Source organism: Halyomorpha halys, unplaced genomic scaffold (assembly GCF_000696795.3).
Source record: "Halyomorpha halys isolate HHAL.00 unplaced genomic scaffold, Hhal_1.1 Scaffold437.1, whole genome shotgun sequence".
NCBI lineage: Eukaryota > Metazoa > Arthropoda > Insecta > Hemiptera > Pentatomidae > Halyomorpha > Halyomorpha halys.
This window is the reverse complement of record NW_027105773.1, coordinates 313,006-340,128: the sequence shown is the minus strand read 5'-3', so window position 1 is coordinate 340,128 and position 27,123 is coordinate 313,006. Positions and strand designations below refer to the sequence as shown.

General features: G+C 27.9%; 2 protein-coding genes across 4 annotated transcripts in view; one reads left to right on the top strand and one right to left on the bottom strand.

Moving 5' to 3' along the window:
* Gmppb (GDP-mannose pyrophosphorylase B) overlaps nucleotides 1–4,644 on the top strand; it is a 6,862-nt gene extending 2,218 nt beyond the window's left edge. The window contains exon 3 of the mRNA XM_014423731.2: nucleotides 2,483–4,644. Within this exon, the coding sequence (XP_014279217.1) occupies nucleotides 2,483–2,883 (401 nt within the window). The 3' untranslated portion in view covers nucleotides 2,884–4,644. The remainder of the gene's footprint in view (nucleotides 1–2,482) is intronic.
* Nucleotides 4,645–11,848: 7,204 nt separating this feature from the next.
* Nucleotides 11,849–27,123, bottom strand: part of LOC106682721 (annexin B9) — a 49,238-nt gene continuing 33,963 nt past the window's right edge. For 2 of the 3 annotated variants that reach the window (XM_014423734.3, XM_014423736.3), the window contains exons 2-10: nucleotides 22,194–22,370; nucleotides 21,051–21,165; nucleotides 19,304–19,393; nucleotides 19,140–19,219; nucleotides 18,584–18,656; nucleotides 17,546–17,719; nucleotides 17,286–17,467; nucleotides 16,964–17,046; nucleotides 11,849–12,701 (exon numbers count right to left, since the gene is read on the bottom strand). In XM_014423734.3, coding sequence (XP_014279220.1) covers nucleotides 16,996–17,046; nucleotides 17,286–17,467; nucleotides 17,546–17,719; nucleotides 18,584–18,656; nucleotides 19,140–19,219; nucleotides 19,304–19,393; nucleotides 21,051–21,165; nucleotides 22,194–22,370 — 942 coding nt within the window. In that variant the 3' untranslated portion in view covers nucleotides 11,849–12,701; nucleotides 16,964–16,995. The remainder of the gene's footprint in view (nucleotides 12,702–16,963; nucleotides 17,047–17,285; nucleotides 17,468–17,545; nucleotides 17,720–18,583; nucleotides 18,657–19,139; nucleotides 19,220–19,303; nucleotides 19,394–21,050; nucleotides 21,166–22,193; nucleotides 22,371–27,123) is intronic. The other variant, XM_014423735.3, reaches the window with a different exon arrangement.

Sequence of the window (27,123 nt, the reverse complement as noted above, 5' to 3'; positions counted from 1 at the left end):
TACATATACATATTATAGTACAAAGTACCAATAAATATTGTTTTTTTTTTTGTTTAAAGGATAAATTCAGAAATAAAAGAAATTTCAAATAGCAACATAAAAAGAACAAAAAGGATATATTTACTCATTATATAACAAACAAAAATAAGATAAAACTTCTTGAATAAAAATTATATAAAATATTTCTTGAAATTGAAAAAAATAAAAGGAAAATTTTACTTATAAAAAAAATTATGCTTCATTAAACTAACAAAAAAAAAAAGTTTATGGTTGGGAGTTTTGAACTCACAATCTCAGACTTTGCAGGATGTATCATCTTCGCTGAACAGTTGTTATTATAGACTATGTCCCAGTGACGGCTGAGTAACTTACCTATCAGACTTATTATTATTGTCTCAGGGGACTTGGTCCCAAGCCCTGTCTATGAGGACTTGGTGCCTGGTATTAAGCATTGACCGTAATACACCCTACTGTTTACAAACTTAATACCTACTTCACATAAACAATATATACTATGTGTATATTTAAGTGTTAAGTGTTCATATATGTATGTATACAGTTTTTTTGGTGGGTCTTGAGAGGATCAGTCAATAATTACTTTGTAATAATACATCTTTTGGCGACGTTTTGCAACTTTATTGTTTGCATGGTCATGCCCTACAATGAGAAAAACAGTTTTTTTTAGAACATACTCTCTCTTCAAATAATTATCATAAAAAATTCTCAGTGTGTTGTACCTTCTGATGTTAACATGTTCAAATTTGGGGAAGGACTGAAAAGGTTTCAGTCTGTATGTATACAGATATCTATCTATCTGTTGTAGTTATCTATAATAACTACACAAATTATTCTGTTGGAACTTGATGTTATAACACTGTAGTATTTATACTATAGTTATGATACTTAGATGTTATATTTATGATACTAAATATTTACTTGTGATTTAAAAGAAGCTTTTATACCATAAAGTTGACAAAATAGTAATTTCTGTTTTTAGTGTGAAATAATACTCAGTTTTTTCTATAGAAAAATAGAACTTTAATCAGTAAAATGTCTTTTATTTTGTTCGATAAAATTTTACGATCTTTCTGGCAATCTTACGATCCCGCACTAATAGAACTTCTGGTTTTAATGAGCACAAGTATGAATTGAGTTCATTGTTATTATTACTGAAATTTTTACTATTTAAAAAGTTTTGTAAACTTTGAAGCTAATGATAATACAATGATGCTATTGGTCAGGGCTATATGGGGGATGTGTCATTACTTCCCAACCAAGCTCCAATAATTTCATATCTGTTGATAAAGATATGTTAGGCCTCGTATCATTCAAATGCCTAACCGACTTGAATCACAAAGGCTCCTACATTATCAGGGCAACATGATTATTTTTAAATGGTGTATGGAACATTTAGGACCTTGTGCAATGTCTCTTTCGATAAAATATTCTCAGTAGTCCGTAGTATTACCTATATACGATCCATCTGAATCTCAATGTTTGGTTTTACTGTCATTCCGACTGACTGTGTTGTGGTCCCTTTATAGTAAGAGTGTTTCTGTTACAATGCTTAAAATTTTAAATTGTATTTAACTTTTTAATTGCATCCCAAACTCTCCAATCCCTTATCACAACCCTTGAAGAATGTTGTCGAAATTGGAGGATTAAAATAAATCCGAACAAATCCCATTAAATCACCTTTACCTTTCATCATAAACCTACTGACTACCTTATAGTACCTTTTAATAATATAGCTCTTACCTTTATAGAACAGATCTGCTACCTTGGACTGCATCTGTACAAACGACTAACTTATAATCTTCGTACACGACTGAAAAGACAGAAATTGTACGCTGATTTCGACTATTACAACATTTACTAGACAAATGGTCTAAGCTTCCAATCCATTATAAAAGATTGATCTACATGACTATAAGGCCTATCTGGACATATGGAGTTGAACTTTGGGACTTCACTAAACCTTTGAATTCCTCTTGTATACAGTCCTTACAATCCAAGATTTTCATAAAATCCATTTTCATAAAATTCTCAGTGATCTTACTTTGTCAGAGATAAAATCATTCATAAAGACTTAAATGTCCCATATGTAACCGATCTAGCCCGAACGAGATATCAATCCTTCCATTAGAAACTCTCTGACCACCCACTAGTTTCTAACCTTGCTTCCTATACCATTCCAGACAACCCTCTGAGGTGCCTGAAAAGAAGATGGCCACATGACCTTTTAATGTAAAAATATTATTAGAGTGCTACCAATGGGTAGTTTCTCTATATGCCTGTATCATACTATTATAATCTAATATAAAATTTACTAGATGTATTTTTATGTATAATAAAGTTGTAAATGTCAATAAATAAATTTTAAAAATATATATATATATATATATATTTTAAATTAATCAGTTTAATTTTACTTCCTCATTGTGTTTTATTTTATTGTTCTTATATTTCGTCTCCGTTTTAGGAATGTGCTTGTATCTGACTTCTCTACGTCAAAAAGCTCCTGAAAAGTTGTACTCTGGCCCTGGATGTATTGGAAATGTCCTGGTTCATCCTACTGCACGAATAGGCTCTGGCTGTTCGATCGGACCTAACGTAACACTTGGTCCGGGTGTTGTTGTCGAGGATGGTGTATGTATAAAAAAGTGCACTGTTTTAGAGAATGCTACTATCAAATCACATTCATGGCTTTCTGGCTGCATTGTCGGGTGGAAATCAGTTGTCGGACAATGGGTTCGGATGGAGAACACAACGGTCCTCGGAGAGAATGTAAATATAAAAGACGAACTCTACGTCAATGGAGGTCAAGTACTTCCTCATAAAAGCATTGCCAAGTCTGTGCAAGATCCACAGATTATAATGTAATATTTTCTTTTTACATCGAAATAAAATTGATCAAAATTCCATAAAACTATGCAAAAAAAATTTTGAATAGTATCTAAAATTATTTTTTTAAAAATTGCCATTTATAAATTTATAAAGTGATCTAACTGTAGCATTTTTTGTCGATAAAATTCTATTATCAAATATAATCAATTTTTCTGAAAATTCAACGAAAGTTGGTTTATGTTTCTATTCACTTTTAAATGTTAGAAAATGTATATTTTTAATATCTTTTTACCTCAGAGATAACCTGTATTTATTTCTAAGTACAAATGGATTCCATGGTTTATTGTAAATGATATGAAAAATTTACTAGTTTATAATGAACTGCACTGAAAGTATCTAGTAATGTAGATAGTTTAAAAATATCATAAAATATTCGAAGAAATAGGATCCTAAGTTAAGTTGTTTACAATTACATTTTCCACTCTCTGAGGTGCAGAATACACATATATTTTGATTTAAATTTGTCTTTATCTTAACATTAGGAACATTGTAGAGAAAATAAATTTTTACAACAAAGTTGTTTATATTTAGAATGTTATTTTATATATATAGCTTTATTAATTTTAGTTTTATCATATATTTTAGTATCGGGAAGTTATTAACCACAAACATTATTTGTTATGGTTAAAATAAAAGTGGCATAAGTTCAGTTTTGAAATATTAAATTTTTGTTCAGAATTATATGAATATATAGTTGAACTAAGTTAAACTATATAATCATGCTAATAATAATATATGAGCCGTTGAATACAAAAGTGGTGTAAGTCAAATCGGGAGTTTTGAGAGATTTTTAAGCATTGGAGAAGTTCTATAAAGTGTTTAGTAAAGAATGACAGCTTTTTATGTTATTACTGGTTAGTCTCAAGCATGTCCAACAATTTAAAAGAATTTGAAGTAAATAATTTTTTTATTTTATTTTACTAAAATCAATTTTGGATGGAATTATATTCAGAATTTAGATTGAAATTATTCAAAATTAGTCGGAATTTTTGTTCAGAATTATATGAATATACAGTTAAAATATGTTTATAATAATAATATATAAACCATATATTTATGATTTATAATTAATATATATAAACATATTATTATGTTAATAATATATGAACTATAAATATATGAGCCATAGAATGCAAAAGTGGTGTAAGTCAAATCTGGAGTTTTGAAAGATTTTTAAGCTTAAAGGAAGTTCTATAAAGTTTTTAGTAAGGAATAACAGCTTTTTCTGTTATTACTAGTTTTCGAGCATATCCTACAATTTAAAAGAATTTAAAGTAAATAATATTTTTTTTTTTAATGAAAATCAATTTTGATGATATCTGAATGACATTCATATAATATGACTTATCATACATATATGTTAGCTGTGCTCAATGGTTTCTTAGGATTAAATTTACCAACTTCTTACATATATGATGTGTATATGTCCAAGTACTGCATAATATCCTAAATTTATTTGGAGAAATAAAAGAACCAATAATTAGAGAAAAAAAAAACTGGCAGTCTTGAGTCTGGGGCATGCAGAAGTGAAACTTCTGGAAATGAAATAATATATTAAAGTTTTATTATTAATAACAATCATGCGTTCCCTCTCATAGCTTAGGGCAGACAATAATAATATTAGTTCCATAATAATAATCAAAATTAGAACGGCCATTTACTAAGTCAATTCTAGCAGGAAAATATTTTATATTGTAATAGGAGAGTATGAAGTAACAGGAGATCACTCAATCGGGGGGGGGGGGGGAAAACATAAGTTATCCAATGAAACAAATTATTGTTATGTTGCAAATAAAACAATTTTTATAGATTTTGAGACTAATTTTTATGGTTCGAGAATTTATGCCACTTTATTCCTACCTGCTTTTTATTTAGCAATTTATTTATGGTGCTTTACTTAATTTGTAAAAATAAATTTAAGTTCAGTCCAATTACGAATATGTTATAATTGAGCAGTTTTCTATTAAAAGTTAATGTGTCCACTTCTCAAAACTAAAAGTTTTATTTGTAAATTAAAATTCTAAATCAAAAATTTATTCAGATTATTTATAAATTTAAAGTGAAACAAAGGAAGTTGTAATATTAGTTTGTTGTGATGTTAGTTTATTTCAAGACAGTTTAGATTCTCACTCAGATTTTCTTGCAAGTGTGTGTAGACATTTCTTAGCTTTTGCTGAAAATATAGTATTTGATACTACAGTGTAATCTCGGTATTCTTAACTTATTACTATAGTGGGGTGTTTGAATTACTGAAAAGTTCCAATTACAGAAATTGTTAGGAAAATAGTGTAATAAAATTTCAGCAATATGAATAACTATTTTCATTTATTTAATTTTTTTTTTTACATGTTGGGTTTTCACAATGTTGGCTTCCTCTTTATGTATTTTCTTATTTATTTCTTATGTCATCTTTATATCTCTCTATTATATAAAAAAGCTTTTAGCGATCGCTGTGAAATATTTTATTTTACATATAAAGTAGAATAATAAAAATAGGTCGTAAAAAAGTTAAGTTTTTTTTTTTAAATTAATGAAAAAGGTCTATGAAAGACAGAAATTGTTGAAGAAAAAAATAATTGAATTGCTGAGATAAAGACTTGAAGTTTATTTTTTTCCAGCTATATTGAGAAAAAAATACAATTTGAACTACAGTATGCATTTAAATTATAGTTATACAATTTGAGCAATGAGTAGTACAATTAAATGAATAGTTGTTGTAATTTGTAAAATGAGGATTGGTCCGCCGCTTTTAAGCGGAAAAGGAGTACCCCAATTATTTAAAATATAATTTTTGAGAAAATATTCTTTAAACTTATTTTCTAGGAAAGGTGCACCCTCCTTGTATCTTTTCCGCGAAGCAAGTTCGGATAGTAGATGCTCTATTATAATAATATTCCAAAAGTGGATATAGCAACTTCCGATAGAAAACTATTAAATTATTCAATATTAAAAATAATGAATGTTATAATTATTCTTTTTTTTTCTAGTTTATGAGATAATATTGATGAATAATTTCTCTGAAAATTAAACAGATATTCTATTTTTAATATAATACTTCTGAAGTAATTAAAAAAGAATGAGTAACAGTGTATGAAAAATCAGTAAAGGTTATTAATTATTTAAAAGCCAATTTTCAGTTCAGGGGTTATGCTTAGTTCTGGACAAAGGTTAATCAATTAATTCTGCCATTTTCCGATATAATGAGATTAATACTTGATTGAAATTGTTGTTTATTGTTTTTAGTCTCATAATGGTCATGTCTTGGAATATGTTAGATCTTGACTTAGCATCATGTTTTAAAATATTATTGTAATTGTTGGTATAAACAATTCCCTACTGGATTTTCTTGGAAGCCTCGTCCAGGGGATTCCCAAAATAATTTAATGATGGGTCATTCCTTGTCAACTTAACACAGTTTTGAACTTCATCATCTCACATTTTCTTCAATTTTGCAAATTGTTTTGCTTAGGTATACTTTCTTAGCTTTTGCTGAAAATATAGTATTTGAAACTACAGTATAATCTTGATAATCTGAACTAATTACTGTAGGGGGGTTTGAATTACTGAAAAGTTTTGATTAGAGAAAGTATTAAGAAAATAGTGTAATAATATTTCAACAATATGAATATATATAACTATTTTTATTTATTGGCAGTTGGAAGTTTATAATATTTAAAAAAAAAAATATTTTTTACATCCCCAGTAATGCCAAGTGATGATTTAATTTGTTAAAATTATAACTTTGTTCATTTATAAGTGAAAAAAGTATAAATAAACAAAAAATACTCTTTGTATCGAGTTATTTAAAACATGATAAAACAAAATAAGTTCACCTACAAAATTCGTATTAAACATATTTCTAATATTTAATTAAATTAGTTTTACTGAATCAAATGATTTATACAATAGATGAATATTTCTAATTCCAACAAAATATATATTGAACACTTCCATAGGAATGAGATTACTTGATATAGAAATTGTAGAAATTTCCACTTTCGATTTTCATGGTGTATACAATAACTTGCCTATAGATCAGAAAGTTAAAATATCGTTTACATATGTGAACTTTTAATTTTTAAAAGAAATGTTATTGCTTGCTAAATTTTCTAAAATAAAACTTTTTTTTTTACTCTACTTCGGATTACTGGTGTTCGGAATACCGAAGTTCAGATTAACGAGATTACTCTGTATTTGTATCAAATGATAATGCAGGGTTTCTGCGATTTACCTACTTCTACCAAAAGGGTAATGAAAAATGATAAAAAAAAAAAAATTTAAATGTGAGAAACTACAGGTCTAAATTTAGACTAAACTTTCAGAAATATTGCCCACCGACCCAAAATATGAATATTTGATCGCTGAACTCCCTTCTTGGCACTAAGACATGAATGGTACTATTGTTTTTATAATTCTTTTAAATCCCTAAATATCTTAAGAATTGCTATAAGACCAACAATTATTAGTTTGAAGCAAACCTTATCTGATGGATGGTACCAATGTTATAGAAAGAAACTCTTGTTTAAATGTGTAAAAAAAAAAAATTAAACTAATGTTTAAAGAAATTCAAGAAAACCTTTTAAGATTGGGAAACAAAGTAAAATATTTGTTTTAATTAATTTTTAATTAAAATAAGATTATTCTTGTTTTATATGCCCCATAAAACAGATCTAATATAAAAAGCGATGGTGTATTTCAGTAAGAAAATGTTTGAACAATCAGTTAGTAAGGGGCACTTTTCTATAAGATCTATATAAATATTGTTTATTTGAACCAAAATTAATATAAAAAAATTAATTTTTTTTTTCTCTGATTGCTAAGAAAAGTTTCAATATTCCTTTATGTTGAATAATTTCTCTTCTTAAAATTTAACAATATTGATAGTTCTTTATACCAAATTGTTTAGGAAAATAATAAAATTTTGATTTATTTTTTTTTAATTTATGTTTGTTTTGTTGTTTTGAAAAAAAATGTATGTTTTTGTTTATTTTTATATATAACTAGCAATTTTTCTTTACTTTTAAAATTTAGATGTTGAACATTCCTTAATTTTTTTTTATTGAATACATTTTTCTAAAGTTTAGGATAAAATGAGAATAGATCATGTTTTTCAATTTGTAAATGTTAATACTTTTTTTTTTTATTTGTGCTAAAATTAGAAATAAATAATCTCAAATAATTCATTGAATGTTTGGTTGAAGATCTTAATTGATACTTAATAATAATATAAATTCAGATAAGATTTATTGAAATTTATATAAGTTCAGATATGCCAAATCTGTTTCGTTTATGAATAAAAGTATAAAAAAGTAACATTAATTTAAAATAGTGATTTGGAAATTTGTTCTAATGAGGTCATTGCTTCGACTTGAAGAGCCAAATTTCTTTCTTTCTTTTTTTCATCTACATGAGGTGTTATAAAGATATCAACAAAAGTTTTAATATTAACCCCCTTAACTTGTACGCTCGAATTAATTCAAGCGCGTTAAACAGGCCAAACTGGGCACACTCGAGATTATTCAAGCGATGTTGTATTTTATGCTGATATCATTTTTCACACTCGAATATAATCAAGAATTGAAAATAACAATGTGATAATAATAATAAATAACAATGATTTATTCTCTGTAATTATCCTCTAGGTTTAGCCTATGTTTACATAGGGAGATATTATGGCCGATATCCAAAATCCAAAATTAAAATAAACCTTTTTTTGCAAAGGCAATGTTCTTAATTGTGCATTTTACATTAAAAAAATTGTTTTTTTTAACTGCGTTAAGGGGTTAAACTATTAGAATATTTGAATCAACGATATATTAGCCGATAATAAATGATCCAGTGTTGATTAAACTCTTATTTATTGCTAATCTCAACTAATTTGTATCTTTATGCTTCCAATGCACAATCAATTTATGGAAGACTGATTTTTAGTTATTTTATGTTTTTATTTCAATTTTTCCATAAAGTTATGTTTCCTTTGTGAAATTTTTCTACCAAATATGTTTCCAAAAAAAAAAATATTTATGTATATGGTATAAGTGGTATTTTTACAAAATATATGTATAAAATGATCTATATTTTTTGTTTTGATTATTATTAATTGAATGTTTATTATTAAATATTATTATATAGATTATTTTTAAGACACATGTAATTTTTATCTAAGAATTGATTATAAAATGGTGTAATTTAATTATTGGATACTAAATGTTGAAAATTAGAGAATCATAATTATCATTGTACATTTTCAATTTTTATATTAATTGCATGATCATTTTTTGATGTATTGTTGTTATTTTAATAAACTTTTTGGACTGTTTACGTAATGTTATTTTTTCCTATTTTTTTTTTTTAACTTAAACAAACAAATAATTAGAAAAATATTGGAAGATTATTGATTGACCGTGTGTAAAGATGAAAGGAATATGGTCCGGGTGCGGTCAAAAAAAAAAAAAAAACTCAAATAGTATATTTCTACTATTTGAGTTTTTTTTTTTTTTTTTTTGACCGCACCCGGACCATATTCCTTTCATAGAAAAATATTATTGTAACATCAATATTGTTTATAATTTAACTGTTTTGGTTTTAAATTATTTTATGCTTTTTTTTCTTCAAATTTTTAAAATTTTATTAATATCCAACAAAATGCCATCGTGTCTGTTAAGTATTGAAAGTTACAGGACACATTCAGTTGTAGCAATCCTACCGACGGTCTCATAAAAACAAATCTGACTTGTATTGCCTTAAAAAAAAAAATTGTTTATCTACTTTACTGGAAGCAATTTCTGATGCTTGTGATTCACTATTTAATACAGTTACCAATATTTTTCTTTATTGTACATAAGAAAAGAAATTGATTAAAATAAAACAATTTTTAAGGATTGTGAAACTGAAATTTCAATTTTTATAGTTCGAGAGTTATGCCAGTTTAATTCTCTCCTACTCTTTTAGTTTCATCAATTTATTTAATTTAATTTAAAAATAAATTTAATTTAAGTTCAGTCCAATTATGAATAATAATTAATAATTGAGGAGTTTTCTATTAAAAGTTAATATGTCCAGTTTTTTGCATGGAGAAGAGAAAGTGATAGGAGGAAATGATCTAAGAAAACTGTCAGAAGCTCTACCGATGTAAACACCATGCTATTTTCCAAATAGCTTCTATCAAGAATATATTCTGAGAATCAGAGGGAAAGGAGAAAACTCCTCACTGAAATGAAGTAGCTAAAAAAGAAGGAGTAAGACCAACAGGTTTGGATAAAGGCCCCTCCATTCTCACAATAAATCTAGGGAAGAAGTTTATTCAGCCAAAGCATGTCAAATTTTTATGGTATTTAAAATAATAATTTATAAACGATATTTTTCTGTTAAAATTGATACACAATGAATGATGCTCATAGATTTTTAAACTAAGTTATTTTCTCTAAATTGAAATTCCATTCTGTCTTGAAATGAGTTATTTGAAACTCTTTTTATCTTTATGGTTTTTACTTACAGTAATATTCTCATACAGTATTCTTAGAAATAAAAGTTTTATTAGGCAATTAAAACTCTACATCTAAAACTTATTCAGTTTATTCTAAAATTTAAACTTTCCCTGAGGAAATTATGTAATAATCCAAAGGAAATGATAATTGACTGATCAAATAGGTGTTCATATCAACATTGACTTATAACTTATCTGCATCAGATGGCTCTATAATATTTTTAATACAATTGAACTTCAATTATCCAAACTAATGTTATTGGGTGTAGTTTGGATAATGGAAATAAAATTAAAAAAAAAAATCTTCATCATGTTTATATAAAAAATATTTATTTTATTGTTTAGTACACATTTAAAAAAATAAACATCAATAATAATTTTATTTAGCTGTTTAAATTAATTTTATTAAACTTCTAAACTATTTTGTGATTTTTTACTTTTTTTTTTTTTAATTTTTATTAACATTTGATACAGTGTCATGGTACATGTTGAGGATTAAAGGTTACAGGACACACTCGACCATAGCAATCCCGCATATGGTCACCTTCTAAAAACGAATATGACTTACTTTTTCCTAAAAAAAAAAAAAAATAAAAAAAAGTTTACCTACTTTTACTGAAAGCTTTTATTGTAAACAAGAAAACAAATCAATTATTGTATAATTACCTCTTCTTTGTGTTATTTTATGAGTACAATATTGAAATAATTTTGAGCATAGCTGGTAGACAATATTTTTATAAGAAAGAAACAAAGTTGACATTCGTTTTTGGCTTCTCAAAAAAAACCTTAAATATGAATTTTTATAGCGATTGAAAAATAAACATTTTTTGCCTTATCTAGTATTTTTTTTTTTAAATCGTGAAAATTGCATTAAATATTAACTCGAAACTTTGTAGCAGTTTAGATTCCCATAAAACTACACTAAATAGTAAACAATGGCGTTAATAAACTTTTTGGACTGTTTACATAATTTTTTTAAAAATATTTGTTAACATTCACAAACAATTAATATAGAATTAAAAACATAATTTTTCTAAAATATTTTATAATATAATTTAGCTGTTTTGGTTTTAAATGATTTTATGATTTTTTACAAATCTTTATAAACAATACTACATTTAGAATATAACAGATACTTCAGGTAAAGTTTTCCAATTTTTTTTTTTTAAGGAAAAATTAAGTCAAATTCATTTTTAACATTCTTTAAAAATGTTAAATACAAATTATCATCGAAATAAAAAAAAAAATAGAAATATTTGAATTTGATTTTTTGGAGGATTTTATTTTTTCTGCCCATGTCTGGCGTTCAAATATACCAGGGGTGGCCAACTTTTCAGTATATTTTGATCACACCCAGAACATCTTTCTTTTGTTAAATATTCTTAGTTTGAAGGAGCTTAATAATACACTTTTATTCACTTACATAGTTCAAGGGATAAGTGAAATAAAGCCATATTCTAATTAAACTTTTTTATTATAAATATAAAATGGCAAACAATACATTTTATGATATCACTTCATGACTTGTCTGCAGTTTTCTGGCACTGGATAAACAAACTAAATTTTTGTACAGCTATTAATAAAAGGCAATGGAATAGGAGTACATAAGTAAAAATTTTCTTCTTATACAAGGAAATATATTTTTAAAAACAAAACTAACAAATAGTGAATTTCAATAAGATTCAAAATAACATAAATATATATTATTTATTTATTTCAGGAAGAGCTCAAATACATATAGATACAACTATAAAAATAATCATTTTTTTTTTTCCTAACCTAAGGCAAAAGGAAATAACTTGTTTAAGAATCTTAAGATTTTTATTTTAAAATATTGTTTTCTAGAATCAATTGTAATTGAGTTCATGGTGAATTCAAAAATATTACTATAGTTTAGGTGGTATGGTTCTTTTTTTAAATGCGTTACTTCCTTAAATGCGTTCCTAATACACAAAATAGTAAAGCTTCCATTTTTTTCTCTAAATAAAAATAGAAATCAAATTCCAAAAGGCACCTAAGCATATTATCTATAACTTAGCAGTCTATCCATTTTATGAATACATACAGAACATTTATATTCTTTAAATTAAAAAAGAAAAAGATAATATATTACTATCTAAAACATGAAAGCAGATTTCAAGTGATACAGATATTACCTATTATATAAGTGCTACAATTGATTATACAACTAAATTTCAATAATACATTTATCCAATAAATATAAAACAAAAATTATGATGTTTCTTTCTTCTTACATTTATGAAATCAGTGCAATCAGTAGATTTTTGAAGTCAGATCCACAATCGCTCTATTGGAATATAAGTGTAAACAAAAAAATTAATTAGTTTTGTTAATACAACAATAAAAAAAAAAAAAGTAAAAACAAATAAAATAATTCCAAATGTGCTATTATTGTTACGCATAATTAAAGGTGAAAATGTTATGGTTTTTTAATATTATTGGTTAAGATAAATAATGTGTCATTATTTTAAAGCAGGGCTTGTCTAACGCTGTTTTAGATTTTTTACACTGATAATTGAAGGGCTTGCAATGGAAAAAGAGATATTTCTATCCTTACTCTATGTTTAGGATATAAGAACATTCCATAATTCAAACCACTACAAGGTTTTAGGTGTAGATGAAAAAATTATATTGTAGGAAGATAGTTCGGGTGGCAGTCAATAAAGGTTTCAAAATAGTAAAAGAAAACTATTTATTGTTAACCAACTTTTGCAGGGCTGTCAGATTGAAACAAATATGGCAACTTCATGTTATCTTTGTTTCAATCTAACAAAGTGGGGCAAAACGTTGGTTAACAATCAATAGTTTTCTTTTACAATTTTGATAGTTTATCGACCGCCACCCAGACTATCTTTCTACAATCTACTTCATACGGTCAACTATCTTCTTCCAATATGAAAAAAATCATGCTTTTTCTGAATAGATCAATTAAATTGTATTTAGTATATACACAGAACTGTTGGTATAAAAAAACTCATTTTATCAATATAAAAACTAATTTATAACATGTAAAACCATGTTTTTATTTCAGCAATGACTAACCTTTTCAAAAAATTAATCTTCGATATAAAATTTAATTTATTTAAAAACAAATTTGATCCTTTTTTTCCTCAACTTTATTCTTTTCAAAAACCTTCCAACGTTTCGACCCTCAGGTCATTTTCAAGGATACCTTTATTTTGTTGTCATTTTCTTTTTTAAAAAAACTTAAAAATGCCGGCTAATTGCCTTTGTCCCATCTATAAATTCTTCTATATAATTCTTTCTTAAATTTAAAACTTTTACTAACCACTTCTCTTCTTTATTTCATTTACATTTGCAAACCTTAAAACGAATGAAATGAATAAAAAATAAAAGAAAGAAGAGAAATGGTTAGTAAAAGTTTTAAATTTAAGAATTATATAGAAGAATTTATAGATGGGACAAAGGCAATTAGCCAGAATCTTTAACTTTTTTAAAAAAGAAAATGACAACAAAATAAAGGATCCTTGAAAATGACCTGAGGGTCGAAACGTTGGAAGGTTTTTGAAAAGAATAAAGTTGAGAAAAAAAGGATCAAATTTGTTTTTAAATAAACTAAACCACTCTCAAACAAGAATATATTAATAAAAATTAATGTTTAAATAAATCAAATGTATCCAAATTAAAGTCTCAAAACATTCTTTATTTCATTAAAAGTTCAACGTTTCGGCCATTCCTAAGAACAATCTTAATTACCTATTTACACTCACATAAAATATATAAAAAACTTTTTATATCTTACTTGCAGGCTATTCTACCCAGGTCACCAGTTTTAGTTTTAATTATAATCAATTTACCACTATCACACCTTGCTATCATAAAAATTATGATTATTGTAATGATAGCAAGGTGTAAAAGTGGTAAATTGATTATAATTAAAAATATGAAGATGGTCAGGCAGTGCACTACAAGTTTAGAGCTATTGAGAATTTTCATGTCAAAATTCCGATAACTCTTAACTTGAACAGCCCTGATGACACTCTACAAAGTGGGGCGAAACGTCGGCAAATAAATAGTTGTTAACTATTTTTGTTCTCTTTAAACCACACCCCTGACAATCTTCATAATTTGAAATTATACGGTCAATTATTTATAAATATTATAATTAAAAGTTTTAATATTAATGATAAAGTGACAAATTTAGGTGTTTTTGACTGAAATTGGTAACTTGGGCAGAATAGCCTGCAAAAAGTTGTGTATATATTTTATGTGAGTGTGAATTGGTATTTAAGATTGCCCTTGAGGATGGGGAATTGGCCAAAACATTGGACATTTAAAGAAATAAAGAATGTTTTGAACCTCAATTAGGACACGTTTAATTTATTGAAACAATAATAACCACTCACAAGAAAGTGAAAAGATTATATATAAAATAAAATTTAATATTTAATATATTGAATAGTTTAGAAATGTTTATTCTCTCATACATTTTTATCCAAGAAATGTATCATTAGATTACTATTACTTCTCAGTAAACTATCACTATAATAACTTGTCCGTTCTGACAGGATCATTAATAAATTTTGTTTATTACAGTTAAAATTTGATATTTATTAAAATTGTGCTCAATTTTTTATTTATTTTATTTTATTTTTTTAATTTAAAATATGTGTAATTTGAAATTATAACATCTCATTCTTACTTTGGAAGGAAACAATAATGAATAGCCAGATAAAAATAAATTTAGAAAAAAAAAGTATTATTTTGATTTAGTTTAGTTTCAGCCTTTTTGATTTTAATTAGTTTGGATTAGCTAGAATGAAACTTGGCTCAACAAAAATTTGTTAATAATTCAATTTGTGAAAATAATAAGAAAAGATCATTAAATACTAAGGTACTGCTAAAATACACTTGGAGATACTCAATGTAAATAAAGTTATTAATCTTTCAAGAGGAGTTAACTTCCCAGTTACAAGAACCATAAAAAAGGGAGTTTCATACACTTAGTACGCTTCACTAAACTTACTAGTAAAATATAAAACCCCCCAACTTTAACAAATTTGTAGGAGTAGAGCAGCCCAGTGAGAAAGGTGCTCTACTATTATCTCCTGAGCCCTGGTTATCTATTGTTATTATACTGTCCACAGGCATGCCATTTTATAATTTGGAGGGTGGTAAGTTGAGGGGAGACTTAAATTAAGTGAAACTGCCAAGGAGTGCCATCTGACACTAGAAACCACTAGTATTAGTGCCACATAGAAAGAAAAGGACCAGCCAGACATGATAGGGCTAATCTCTTAAAAGTTTGAGCCTGAGAAACTCACCCAGTCACAAACCTGAGAAGAGACATCATGACAGGCTAGAAGCAGGCAGCAGAGTGTGGCATGGAGGCAGGTAGCCCAACCTCAACAGCAGCATCATGAACAGTTGGCCCATCTCAATGTGGTGTTTTAGCCGCCCACAACAAGTAAGCGTATTCATATCATTATTCAACGTCATCTTACAACAGAACTCCCTCTCCCATCATTATCATCAACCCATCTTTTAGCAGCAGTATAATTATATTCCATATCATCTAAGTTTAATATAACATCATTAACAATATTATATGTTCTCTTGGCCTACTCCTCCCCCCTCCTCTACAAGTTATTTCACTTTCTTTCAATATATTATTTTAATTTCAAGCTCATTTTTATCTTCAACTAAACCCCTTCTGAAATGGAGTGTACTTCAAAATCTGATTCAGTCATAAATCGAAATTGGGGCTGCTTGATCAAAACACCTGTGGCAGATAGTTGATTATTTGAGGCTGTTATTGCCAAGTATGTTGAAGTGTCACCATAGCAACCTTGAAATTGCAGTTGGGTCTGTTTGATTTCAGCCTGGGCGGTCTGAATTTTATTTTGTGGCAGTCTCACGGAATGTAATTTGTTTTTCCCACTCTGGTCAGAATAGTTTGGATGGGCCATCCATGGCTCAGGTAGTTGAGGAACAGGTCTTTGCCACCTGGAAACTTTGGTGGCACAGGTTCAAATACCACCTGGGGTGATCATTTTTTTCATTGCTGTGGTGGTCCCATGTAATGAATGCTTGACCCCCAACTATGGTTAGAACAGGTTGGTTACCTCTAGATAAACCTCCATGCGAGAGAAATGACTAAGAATAGGGACTAGGACTTCATAAAAAAATTGTATAACCTCCTGTCCTTCCCTCCCCATATATAAGAAATGGCTGGGTAAGGAATACAACATAAAGTTTTAACAAATTCAGAATGTTTAATTAAAAAACAAAACCAATTCAGGTTGAAAACTCGTGATTTAATTTTTTATCAATGAACAGTTTCTAATGAGTAGCTCAATGTGTACTTGATATTATGTGACATGTTATTATAGATTAAGTTTGCTGGTAAAAAATAATAGTGTTATTTTAAATATGACATTATGTTAGTAAAGAATAGAAGCTTTCAATTTTTTTATTTACAAATTTAATAAAATTCCACCAAAGTATTTAATTCTAAAGCATATGTTAATTAATTGAAACAATATATAACATAGATATAAAACAAAAATTAATGGAAAAAAAGCTAACTTTTTGGCAAGACATGCTCATGCAAGTGCTGATTACGACACCAATGCCAGCAAAAGCCGTTTGTAGTCTCCAGAAGTATCTCCCTAAAAAAAAACCAATTAAAATAAATATGAAACCCAAATTAATGCAATAAGCTTATCTAATTGTGCTCAGGGCTCGATCTAGTGATAATATATAAAATTTTAGTTCTAGACAAAAATAAAATTATAGTTAGAAGAGAAAAATCAAGCTTTTTTGAAATTATCTATGTTAAAAATTATGGTATTTTATAAAAAATAAAATATAGAAAAAGCTTCTATGACAAAAGAGATATTTAACTTACAGCAATACGTTCAGCTAAGGGAGTTTCATACAAAGCCTGGTATTCATCTTTTATTTCGGCGAGGTCGATTTCAGAACGTCCGACGACTATTCTGATTAATGTACGGTCTTTGGTTCCCATTCCTGCCATGCTATCTTCTAACCTTTCGGCATAGTAGCGAGACTTGTTTCTGACGCTTTTAACTGAAAATATAAAACAAAATTAGTTTATAAAAACAAAAGTCGACAAATGACAATATTGGAAAACTCGATCATGCATACCGATGGAAAGATATCCATCCTCTAGAGCTCCAGAAGTTTCATTTTTAATAGCTTCTTCAATGGGGTTACCGGTCAAGTTTTCATATTCTTGAAATACTCTGCGAAGGTGTGGGTAAGATCTGGACACAAGAACTGCATTGAAGGTTGACTCTTCAGTGCCCCATTGTGCTTCCCCTAAAATAATGAGTACTTTATTATTATAGCTGTAATTTTTTTTCATGAATAGAGTATTGGAATACTAAGAGAAATTTATAAACCATAAAAAAAAAGTAAGTTTAAGAAATGTAAAAAATAAGGATCACAGTGAATTATTTTTTTAATGATAAAATGAGGAACATTGAGGATTTCATAGAGAATTTTAGATTGGAAGGATTGGAGTACAAGATATGCTGATTTTTTTTTTATAAATTCTATTGCTCAATAATAATCATAAAATTGTTGTAAAGTTTTTTTGTTTTTTTTAAATAGTTTTAGAATGCTAGCAGATAGAGTCAAGAGAGATTTCTCTTCTCATTTAGGTTATGCATATCACTTATTTGTATATTCGAAATACTATTTTCTTCAACAGGCATAATATTATAGGATATCTTCTAGTTTATCTTTGATCCACCCAATGTAGTATAAGAGCCTGATTTTTTTAAAAATTATATTTTATTTATATATATTTTTTAATATTAATTGTTGCTATGAAATCAACTTATATATACTAGTACAGATGTAATGATGTTAGGAATGTTCCCGAGAGGTCAGTCAGTAGGCATAAGCAAACATCACCATTACTTGGGATGCCGAATATTATATTTAAAAAAAAAAAAAAACTAATATTTAAAATTATTTGCAGATGTAAGTTTTATGTGCTAGTTTAAGACTCCTGTACTAAAAGTAATCTTCCTGATAATTTAAAACCTCAAAAATGTATTTGCGAGAGAATCAACAACAAATCTAACAAAGGGACCTAAAGAGAAATAAAACAAATGTATTTATCAAACTCTCTTAAAAACAAACCTATCAATAATAATACTTTAAATAAACTTTTACCAGCATCAATAAGAGCCTGTGCATCAGCAAGAGCCGCATCACCATCAACATCCAGATCTTCATCACGGTTCGCCTATTGCAAAAAAATATGAGAATAATTATCTGTTCATACTCAAGGTAAGTAGCCACTTGAGTTATATTCATCTTGATTCTGTACCTAAGTTCTTTGAACACTTTCTTTTTTTATCAAAATAAATTTTATTATAAAGTTTAGTATTCTTCAAAAATAAAACAAAATTTGAGGTGTGCATGGTTGACCATGGATTGATATTAGGAGAAGATGGTACATTATAATTTATCTTCAATTAGTATCATATACTATGTACTTAATTTATTGTTAAGTATATTTCCAACTTTGTTTGTTATTATTTTTTTCTGAATTAATGTTGTTATATCATTTGTTTTTTAGCTCTGATGAAGGCCAGAAATTCAGATTGAAATGTCAGAACAAATTAATGTGTTTTACTTATTTATATATCCTCACTGATCGCATCCCAAACCATCTTCTCCTCATAAAACAAAATTTGTTATAACTAAGTAATCAAGTAATACTAACCTGACAAAGAGAAACAAGAAGTTTTCTGAAACTGCCGGATGTGTCAGATTTGATGTCATCTTCCATTGTATTATCATACACTACGACAAGAAACACAAATAATATTACTCAGTTATGAATATTGTATTATGAATTTATAAAAATTTTTAAAATTTTTTACTTACATTTCTGATATGCAGTTTGAATAGCACGAATTCCATAGTTGCTAAGAGTACAAAGTACCTCAACAAGTGCTTCTTCATCAGTACCGATTCCTGTTCAAAAGCAACGTTACATAAATAAAAAGGTATTGTACTATATGAAATAAAAATTCATTCTTAAAAATCAGCCCTATTAAACATAAAAATAATAAAAATGAAAATGAACAATATAAAAATTAAAGAAAATAATAAAAGATGTTAAGTGAAATGTAAAATTAAATAAGAATTACAAAAAGGTTTTAGATAATGAATGAAAACGAAAATAATAACAAATAAAAAAAGAAATATAAAAATACACTACACAATAAAAGATGGAAAAAAGGAATAAAAGTAAAGTTGAGAATAAAAAGAAATAATGAATATCTTACTGAATGCAGGCAAGCACAAAAATGGAACTAAAGATAGACAGGAAATAGAAGTGGTGGAGGTTGGCGGTTAACTAATACGTTACATTTGAAAATAAAGATAATATTAACAAATTAAAGAAAATATTTAAAATAGGCAAGCATCAAATGATAATATTTATAATATTATAATTTTTAAGGGTGAGTAATTATTAAAAAAAAATCTTTAATTTGCTAATATTATCTCTCATTTTAATTATGAGAATATAGTTGGCCATGAATTATATATATAATTCATAACAACCAATGAATATAAAAAAAAAAAATAAATAAATAAAATAAAAACAGAGTGACAAATTGTAAATAATTGTGCGTAATGAAATTAATAAAAATAAAGTGACATAAAAAGTGAAAAATAAAATATTTTTACTAATAAAATAAAATATTTTTTATTTATAATCTTAATATTTTCTTGAGACTGGTAACTTTTTAATAAATAATTCAAATTTTATCCATTATAGTCTCAAAACCTTTTATTTCTCTTATAAGTCCGACGTTTCGGCCAATCCGCCCATCTTTAGGGACAATCTACTTAATACAATTTTGAAACCATACAATCTAAACAACTCTAACTTCATGCAGGCCACTCTGCCCAGGTCAAAAACATCAATATCTAATTAGTCAAATATCACTTAAAACAAAGTCAAAATCATCCATCAGCAGACACTATTTCCTAAACTTTTATTGTGATAAAAGTTAAATGTGTTTTTACTAAAAATGTGTTAAATGTGCTTTTACTAAAAATGTGTTTTTAGTTAACAAAAGTTTAGGAAATAGTGTGGATGATGGAAGTTATTAACCTCAAAAAATTTTAAAAGAGGAGAAATAAAAGATTTTGAGACTATAATGGATAAAATTTGAATTATTTAATAAAATATTTTTATTTTCCTATTCTTTCATCACTTTATTTTTATTAATTTTCATTCTGTACAATAATTTACTTTTGACATTCTGTATATTTGCTTTTTATTTTTTGCACCACAAACCATCTTCTGTTCATATATCCTTATTTTAACATTATTTTCAAATATAACGTATTAGTTAACCACCAACTCTCACCACTTCTATTTCCTGACTATGACTGAAATTTTTAATAGAAATAATCACATATTTCAAATTATAATTAACCACACCTTAATAAAAAAATAATTTAAGTTATATTGCTTTGTCTTAAATATTTGACAGAGTGTACATTGCTATCACCTGCTATTAAGCTTAAATTTGGCAAATTATAATATTGGACAATAAAAAACAATAGATTTATTTAATTTATTAGAATAAAATAAAAATGAGTAAACAATTCATACCTGCAATAGCATCATGAACTTCCCTAGCATAAAAATCAGGCAAGGATGTCATCAGGGCTACGATAGCATCTTCGAAATTACCACCCAATTCACTCTTCAGGTTGTCGATAAGGTCCTGAAGAAAATTAAAATATACAATATAAGTAATAAGAATGGTATAGTAAATAATAATGATGTGTTAGTTGTTGACCATGAATATTATATGGGGAGACGTTTGGGGTCGAGGTCAGTGAAGAAATGAATAACCAGAAAATAAGATTAAAACAAATAAAAAAGGTAATAAAGTGGTATGGGAAGAATATGAATAGTGTAAGTAAGTAGTATAATAAAATAAAGGTAGTATAATAATATAGTAATATTAAAATTATAAAATAGAAAATAATATTGGAAGATAATTGATTAAGTGTATATAATTAATTAAAGAAAGATGGCCCGGAAAATTGAAATTAATTTTTGACAAAATAAACTCACAAAATGTTAATTTCTAGTTGTTCGTATAAAATGTTGGATTTTTGAAAAAATGTATCTCTAGATCCACAAGACGCATATTGTCTGCCAACACTCAAAATAAAGGAGATTTAACTTACTATAAAGTAGTTTATGACCCTTATCTTCATAGGGGTAGAAGTTTTTATGATATTCACATATGAATATAAATTTGGCAAATGAAAATTTGTCCGAACAACTATTAATCAATTTATTTTGGCAAATTTCATGTAAAATATTACTCCTACGAAGATAAACATCATAAACTACTCTATAGCTCATTAAACTAGCTTTAATTTGACTGCTAATAGACATCTGTACGTCAAATGATTTTTGAGATATAAATTCACTACCTACTAATCTTTCAGTACATCCCATACAACATTTTTATGAAATGTTGCTTTTTAAAAAGCTATATTTCGAAAACCATTTAGCGTAAATAATTCTATTAGGACTCATATTTTAGAAAATTTACTCTTCTTTAAATGACGTTCCCTTAGGTTTTCTTGTGTTGTTCCGATATAGAGCTCCGAATGAAAAATAAGTTTTTTTTATAGCTTTGAAATAGCCGCTATTTTTTATTCCCCCTACCAATACTTGGCAGACCCATCTTCTCCTCATATAATAAGAAAATAAAATAAATAATGTTGACAATACCTCTCCATAAAGTGTCTTGTAAGTGTCGGCAATCTCAAGCCTTTGCTCTATCGACCTGTGAGCAAGGATGTCAATGATGGCCTGTTCATCAGTTCCCAAACCCTTCATCGCAGCCTTCAATGCCTCGCTATCGGCATTGGCGTCGAATCCATCAGCTGGGAAAACTGTGGCTCGTGACTGAAAAAAAAAATTATAATAAGCTAATGTAATAATAAGCCAAAGTCATAAAGCATTATTTGCTAAAATTCATATTCATAGTTACAGCTATTAATAATTATTGTGACATAATTACATCAATTAGAAGCCTTTGATGGTTCTAATTGAAACAATCAGAAATATTATTCGAACTGGAAGATTAAATTATATAATTTTAATAATTATTAATGGAATTTAAATAATATTAATAAAACTTGAAGCAGTAGTAGCAATCATTCAAAAACTTAATCTCAATTTTGGATCATTATTTTAAATCACTCCTTTAATCTCTTCAATTACTGAGCTCATAATTTTAAATAAATAATTTCAATAACCTATGTAATTAAAAAATTTAATCCCGTCCCGCACACATTTTGAGGTTTGATTTTTGAAATACAAGATGCAAAAATCAAATAAAAAGAATTATTACATATAGGTGGTCGAGCTTATGATGATTAATTTAAGCTAAAACAACAATTAAAAAATAGACCACAACCCAGACCATCTTCTTACAAAAAGTCCATTTTTTTTTATTTGTTTACATCATTTCCGGCCATTTATGACACAGAGGGTAACTACATGTAGAGTAACCAATTAGAATTCTAACCAGAGTGCAAAGGTTGAGTTTTCATACTGTGGGACTGCTAAGAAATAAAAGTCAACCCGCCCAATCCCGAATCAAACCAGTGCCACTGCAGTTTAGGGGTTGCTAAAGTGAAGCTTTAACATAGGTGACTATAATGATCTCACAAATCCATCAATGTTAACCATTTTTCTCATAAGCAACTGGACCAATTTTAATAAAATTTGGGAACAAGGTCACTGGTCACCCAAAGGTTCTCCTTGGGAAGGTGTTATTTAATTCACTATTTAATTTTATAATGGCAGCAGATTAGAGGTTTCATACACCCATATATCGGCCATTTATGAACATAAAAGAAACATATAAAGTGTTTTGGAAGTAATGTCCAAACTTATTCAATAAAAAGGTCGAGGTAGTGATCAAAAAGAAACTATTAATTGTAAAATAATGATGGTATTAATTGTAAAATCATCATAATAAAAAAATTAATAAATAAAAAACTATTTATTTAGTTTTATAATTGTAAACAAAAAACTTAATAATTGGAGAAGTTTGTTGGGGAGTGCGGTCAGCAAAGAACAACATAAATAAACAAAACCATATTTATTTATTTTATGCTGACGTTTCGACCTGAGTTTCAGGTCTTCATCAGGGCTATGAATCTCCAATCATTAATCTACGGTCAACTATCTACACCTCATTAAAAAACTTAATAGTTTAAGCACTAACGAACAAGTACATTTTTGAACTCGGTTTCTGACCACTTATTCAGGGCTCTAAGGATCCATATGATTCTAAATCTATTCCAGACAGCACATGTTTTTGGAGACCATTCCCAGGAACCGAAAATTTTTTTTGCTTTATATTGGGCATTTTTGATAAAATAAAAATGTTTACAATAGAAATCAGTCGCTTTGTACAAATAAGATGATTGTATGCCTGTGTACAGGTAGCTCCTCTGAATTGTTTTTATTACGAGGGACGAATTGCATACCAGGTGTGCAATATGAAATAAAATAAAAACACACTATTAAATTAAATAACATTTATTACAAAAACAGTCGGGTAACATGAAATCCTTATTTTAGGTTGAGCAATTAAGAAAAGAACATAATTATAAATAAAATGAAATAAATAACAAAAAAAGAAAATAAACCTAAATTTTTAAGGAGAAGTACAAAATAATGAATTTTCCTGGAAGGATGATCCTTACTTTTGTTGTAAAGAATAACCCTGGAAACAATCGCCCTAACATAATCCAACATCAAATTTTATTATTAATCACTTCTAATATAATTTTTGTTTTAAATCAGACTTCTTCTAACGGCCGCTTCTACCGTACTTACTGATAATGCAATTCAAGATCATTCACACACGGTGTGCAGTCGGTCATTTTGGCTAGGAAATGCATTCACCTACAGTGTGCAATTAGTCTCGAATAGGTTAACTAAATGCCTTCTTCTTGGAGATTTTTACTTTTTTAATAAATGAAATATGTTCTTTTAGAGTTTTTTATTTTATTTTATTATTTTTTTATTATTATTATTATTATTTTTTTTCATTTTATTTATTTATTTTAGTATGTATGAGATCATTCATCAATATTACCTATTGCCCACAACTGTGTGACAGATTGCAATATCTATCAATAAATAAATCTATCAATTAAAAAAAATAAAATAAAAAAATGAAATAAATTATCTGTCCTGTCAACAAAAGCGAAAATACGACACAACAACACAGTCCTTAAACAGGTAATACTATACGGGACGGATACCACACGCCTCCCCAGTCTGGAAGAACTACTGAGAACAGAACAAAGAATCCTAAGAAGAATCTACGGCCCCAAAAAGACACAGGAATGATAACGGCTAAGACCCAACAAAGAAATTTATCTAATTTATATTTATCAACAAAGATACAAAGGACCTAGAAACAGAAATAAGGATCAAGAGACTGAAATTTCACGGACATATGGTAAGAATGGTCTTGGAAAAACTAAACAAGGAAATATTCCAAAAATCCGAGGATAAATCAGGCAGGTGAAGGAAGAAACAGGAAAGACTAGGGATAACGTACCAGGACTATGGACGAAGAAAGATACAGCAAAAGACTGAAGGAAATCAAGGTTCTTGTGGGAAAGAGAAATTCGAAACACTGTCGTGTAGACAGAATAACGACAACAAAGGTACGCAAAGATAATGAGAGAAAAATGGAAGGAAAGGAAAAACAAAAACAAGAGAGAAGCCAAAAGTAATGATATTCGCGTGGTCTCTAAGGCTGTTCTGTGAAAAGACAATAAAAGAAACTGAAACCTAACCTAAACTTGGCGATAGGAAAATAAGGGATTGTAACGGTACACTGTTGCGCGCATGATCAGACTTTAGTCACAGAAACCCCTTCAGTGCGCCAACGACACCATGGCTGTTTGATAATAAAGTACAAACTAATACTATTAGTCTTGTAGATTTATCTTAACTCAATTACACAGACTTGTACAATAGTAACTTGTACATTAGTATTTTTTAATTCCTTTAATATCACTAATAGTCATCCCTATTATGAAAAAAATAAGTATTAGTATTATTACCACACTAGTTTCTACACTTGTACTATCAACTAATACTATTAGCTTTCATTATAAAACAGTGCCCAGGAAACATTTGTAGCTCATCCAGATCAGTTAATGAATATATATACCAAATAATTTATTGTTTGTAACCGACTTGGTAGAAGTAAAGAACCCATTTGTTTTTAATAGAATGATTGGAGAAGTTTGTTGGGGGGAGGGTGCGGTCAGCAAAGAACAACATATATAAACAAAACCATATTTATTTATTTTATGCCGACATCGGAAGGCAGGCCTGCAACTGATTAATCATCAATCAGTTGCAGCCCTACCTTCTACGCCATAACCCTTGATGAAGACCTGAAACTCAGGTCGAAACGTCGGCATAAAATAAATAAATATGTTTTTTTTTTATTTATGTTGTTCTTTGCTGACCGCACCCCCCGACAAACTTCTCCAATCATTAATCTACGGTCAACTATCTACACCTCGTTTTTAATATAAATAGAACAGTAAATATATGTTAGTAGAGTGCCAAATTGGTAAATAAATAATTGGAATTGTGATTCAGCAGGACAGTCCTGAAAGACGGTTTATTAATAGTTGATTGGATACAGCGAGGTTGTGACTAAATATTTTATGAAGAAGAAGGCCAAATCTGTGGAGTGCTAACACAACAAGTAAACAATAGAGGGTGGATCTAATCACGCCAACCTTTCCAACGAGGTCGAAATTGAATAAGTTATAATGGTTAGGTCAAAGGAAAAAAGAACAATATATCGATAATGGGGCTAGTGTCGACTTGATAATTTTTTTTTTAAAGTACTAACATCAAGAATCTCGTTGTTTAATTAATAAACGGTAATTACGATGCGTGATCTAGATTTGCGTCTCGGACGTTGGGCATTTATTCTAAATCCAAGACTTTGTGAACAAAAGAATAAACAAAAACGGGTGTCTATACGCTTGAGTGATCTTTTGACTTTTGGCGGCCATGGGCATAGGAAGAGGGGAGTAGGAAGAATCCACGTCTCCCCCCCCCCCTAAATTTTTGGGAACCAAGAAAAAAAAAAGAAAGAAAGCAGTGAAATTATTCGATAGATCATTTCTTTCTGTAAACATGCTATAATTAAGAAGGTAACACTGTTGAGTTGACATCTTCACGGAGAAGGTGGATATAACTCGATTCTTAGTTAAAAAAAAGGTAGGATTTAATGAGTGCAATTATTCGTCATATACTTATCTCTAAAAATAATGAGGGAAACCGATAAAAAAAGAACATATTTTAGATTCCATTTTTACTATTATAACTTATAGCTTGCGATTTTAATAATCTGAGAATGTTTGTTAAAAATAAATCAAAGAAGACAACCATCGTAGAAGAGGTGGTTAATATTTTTGTCAGCAATCTCCGAAGGCTGATGCTTTCATAGCAAACCTCTTTATCACCTCTTATATTTTGTATTTATTGTGTATATTTTATGTACAATAATTAAGATTATGCTCGATTTTCAACTTTCATTTATAATAATTAATTGTACCAACGTTCTAGAATGATATATGTATATATATATATATATATA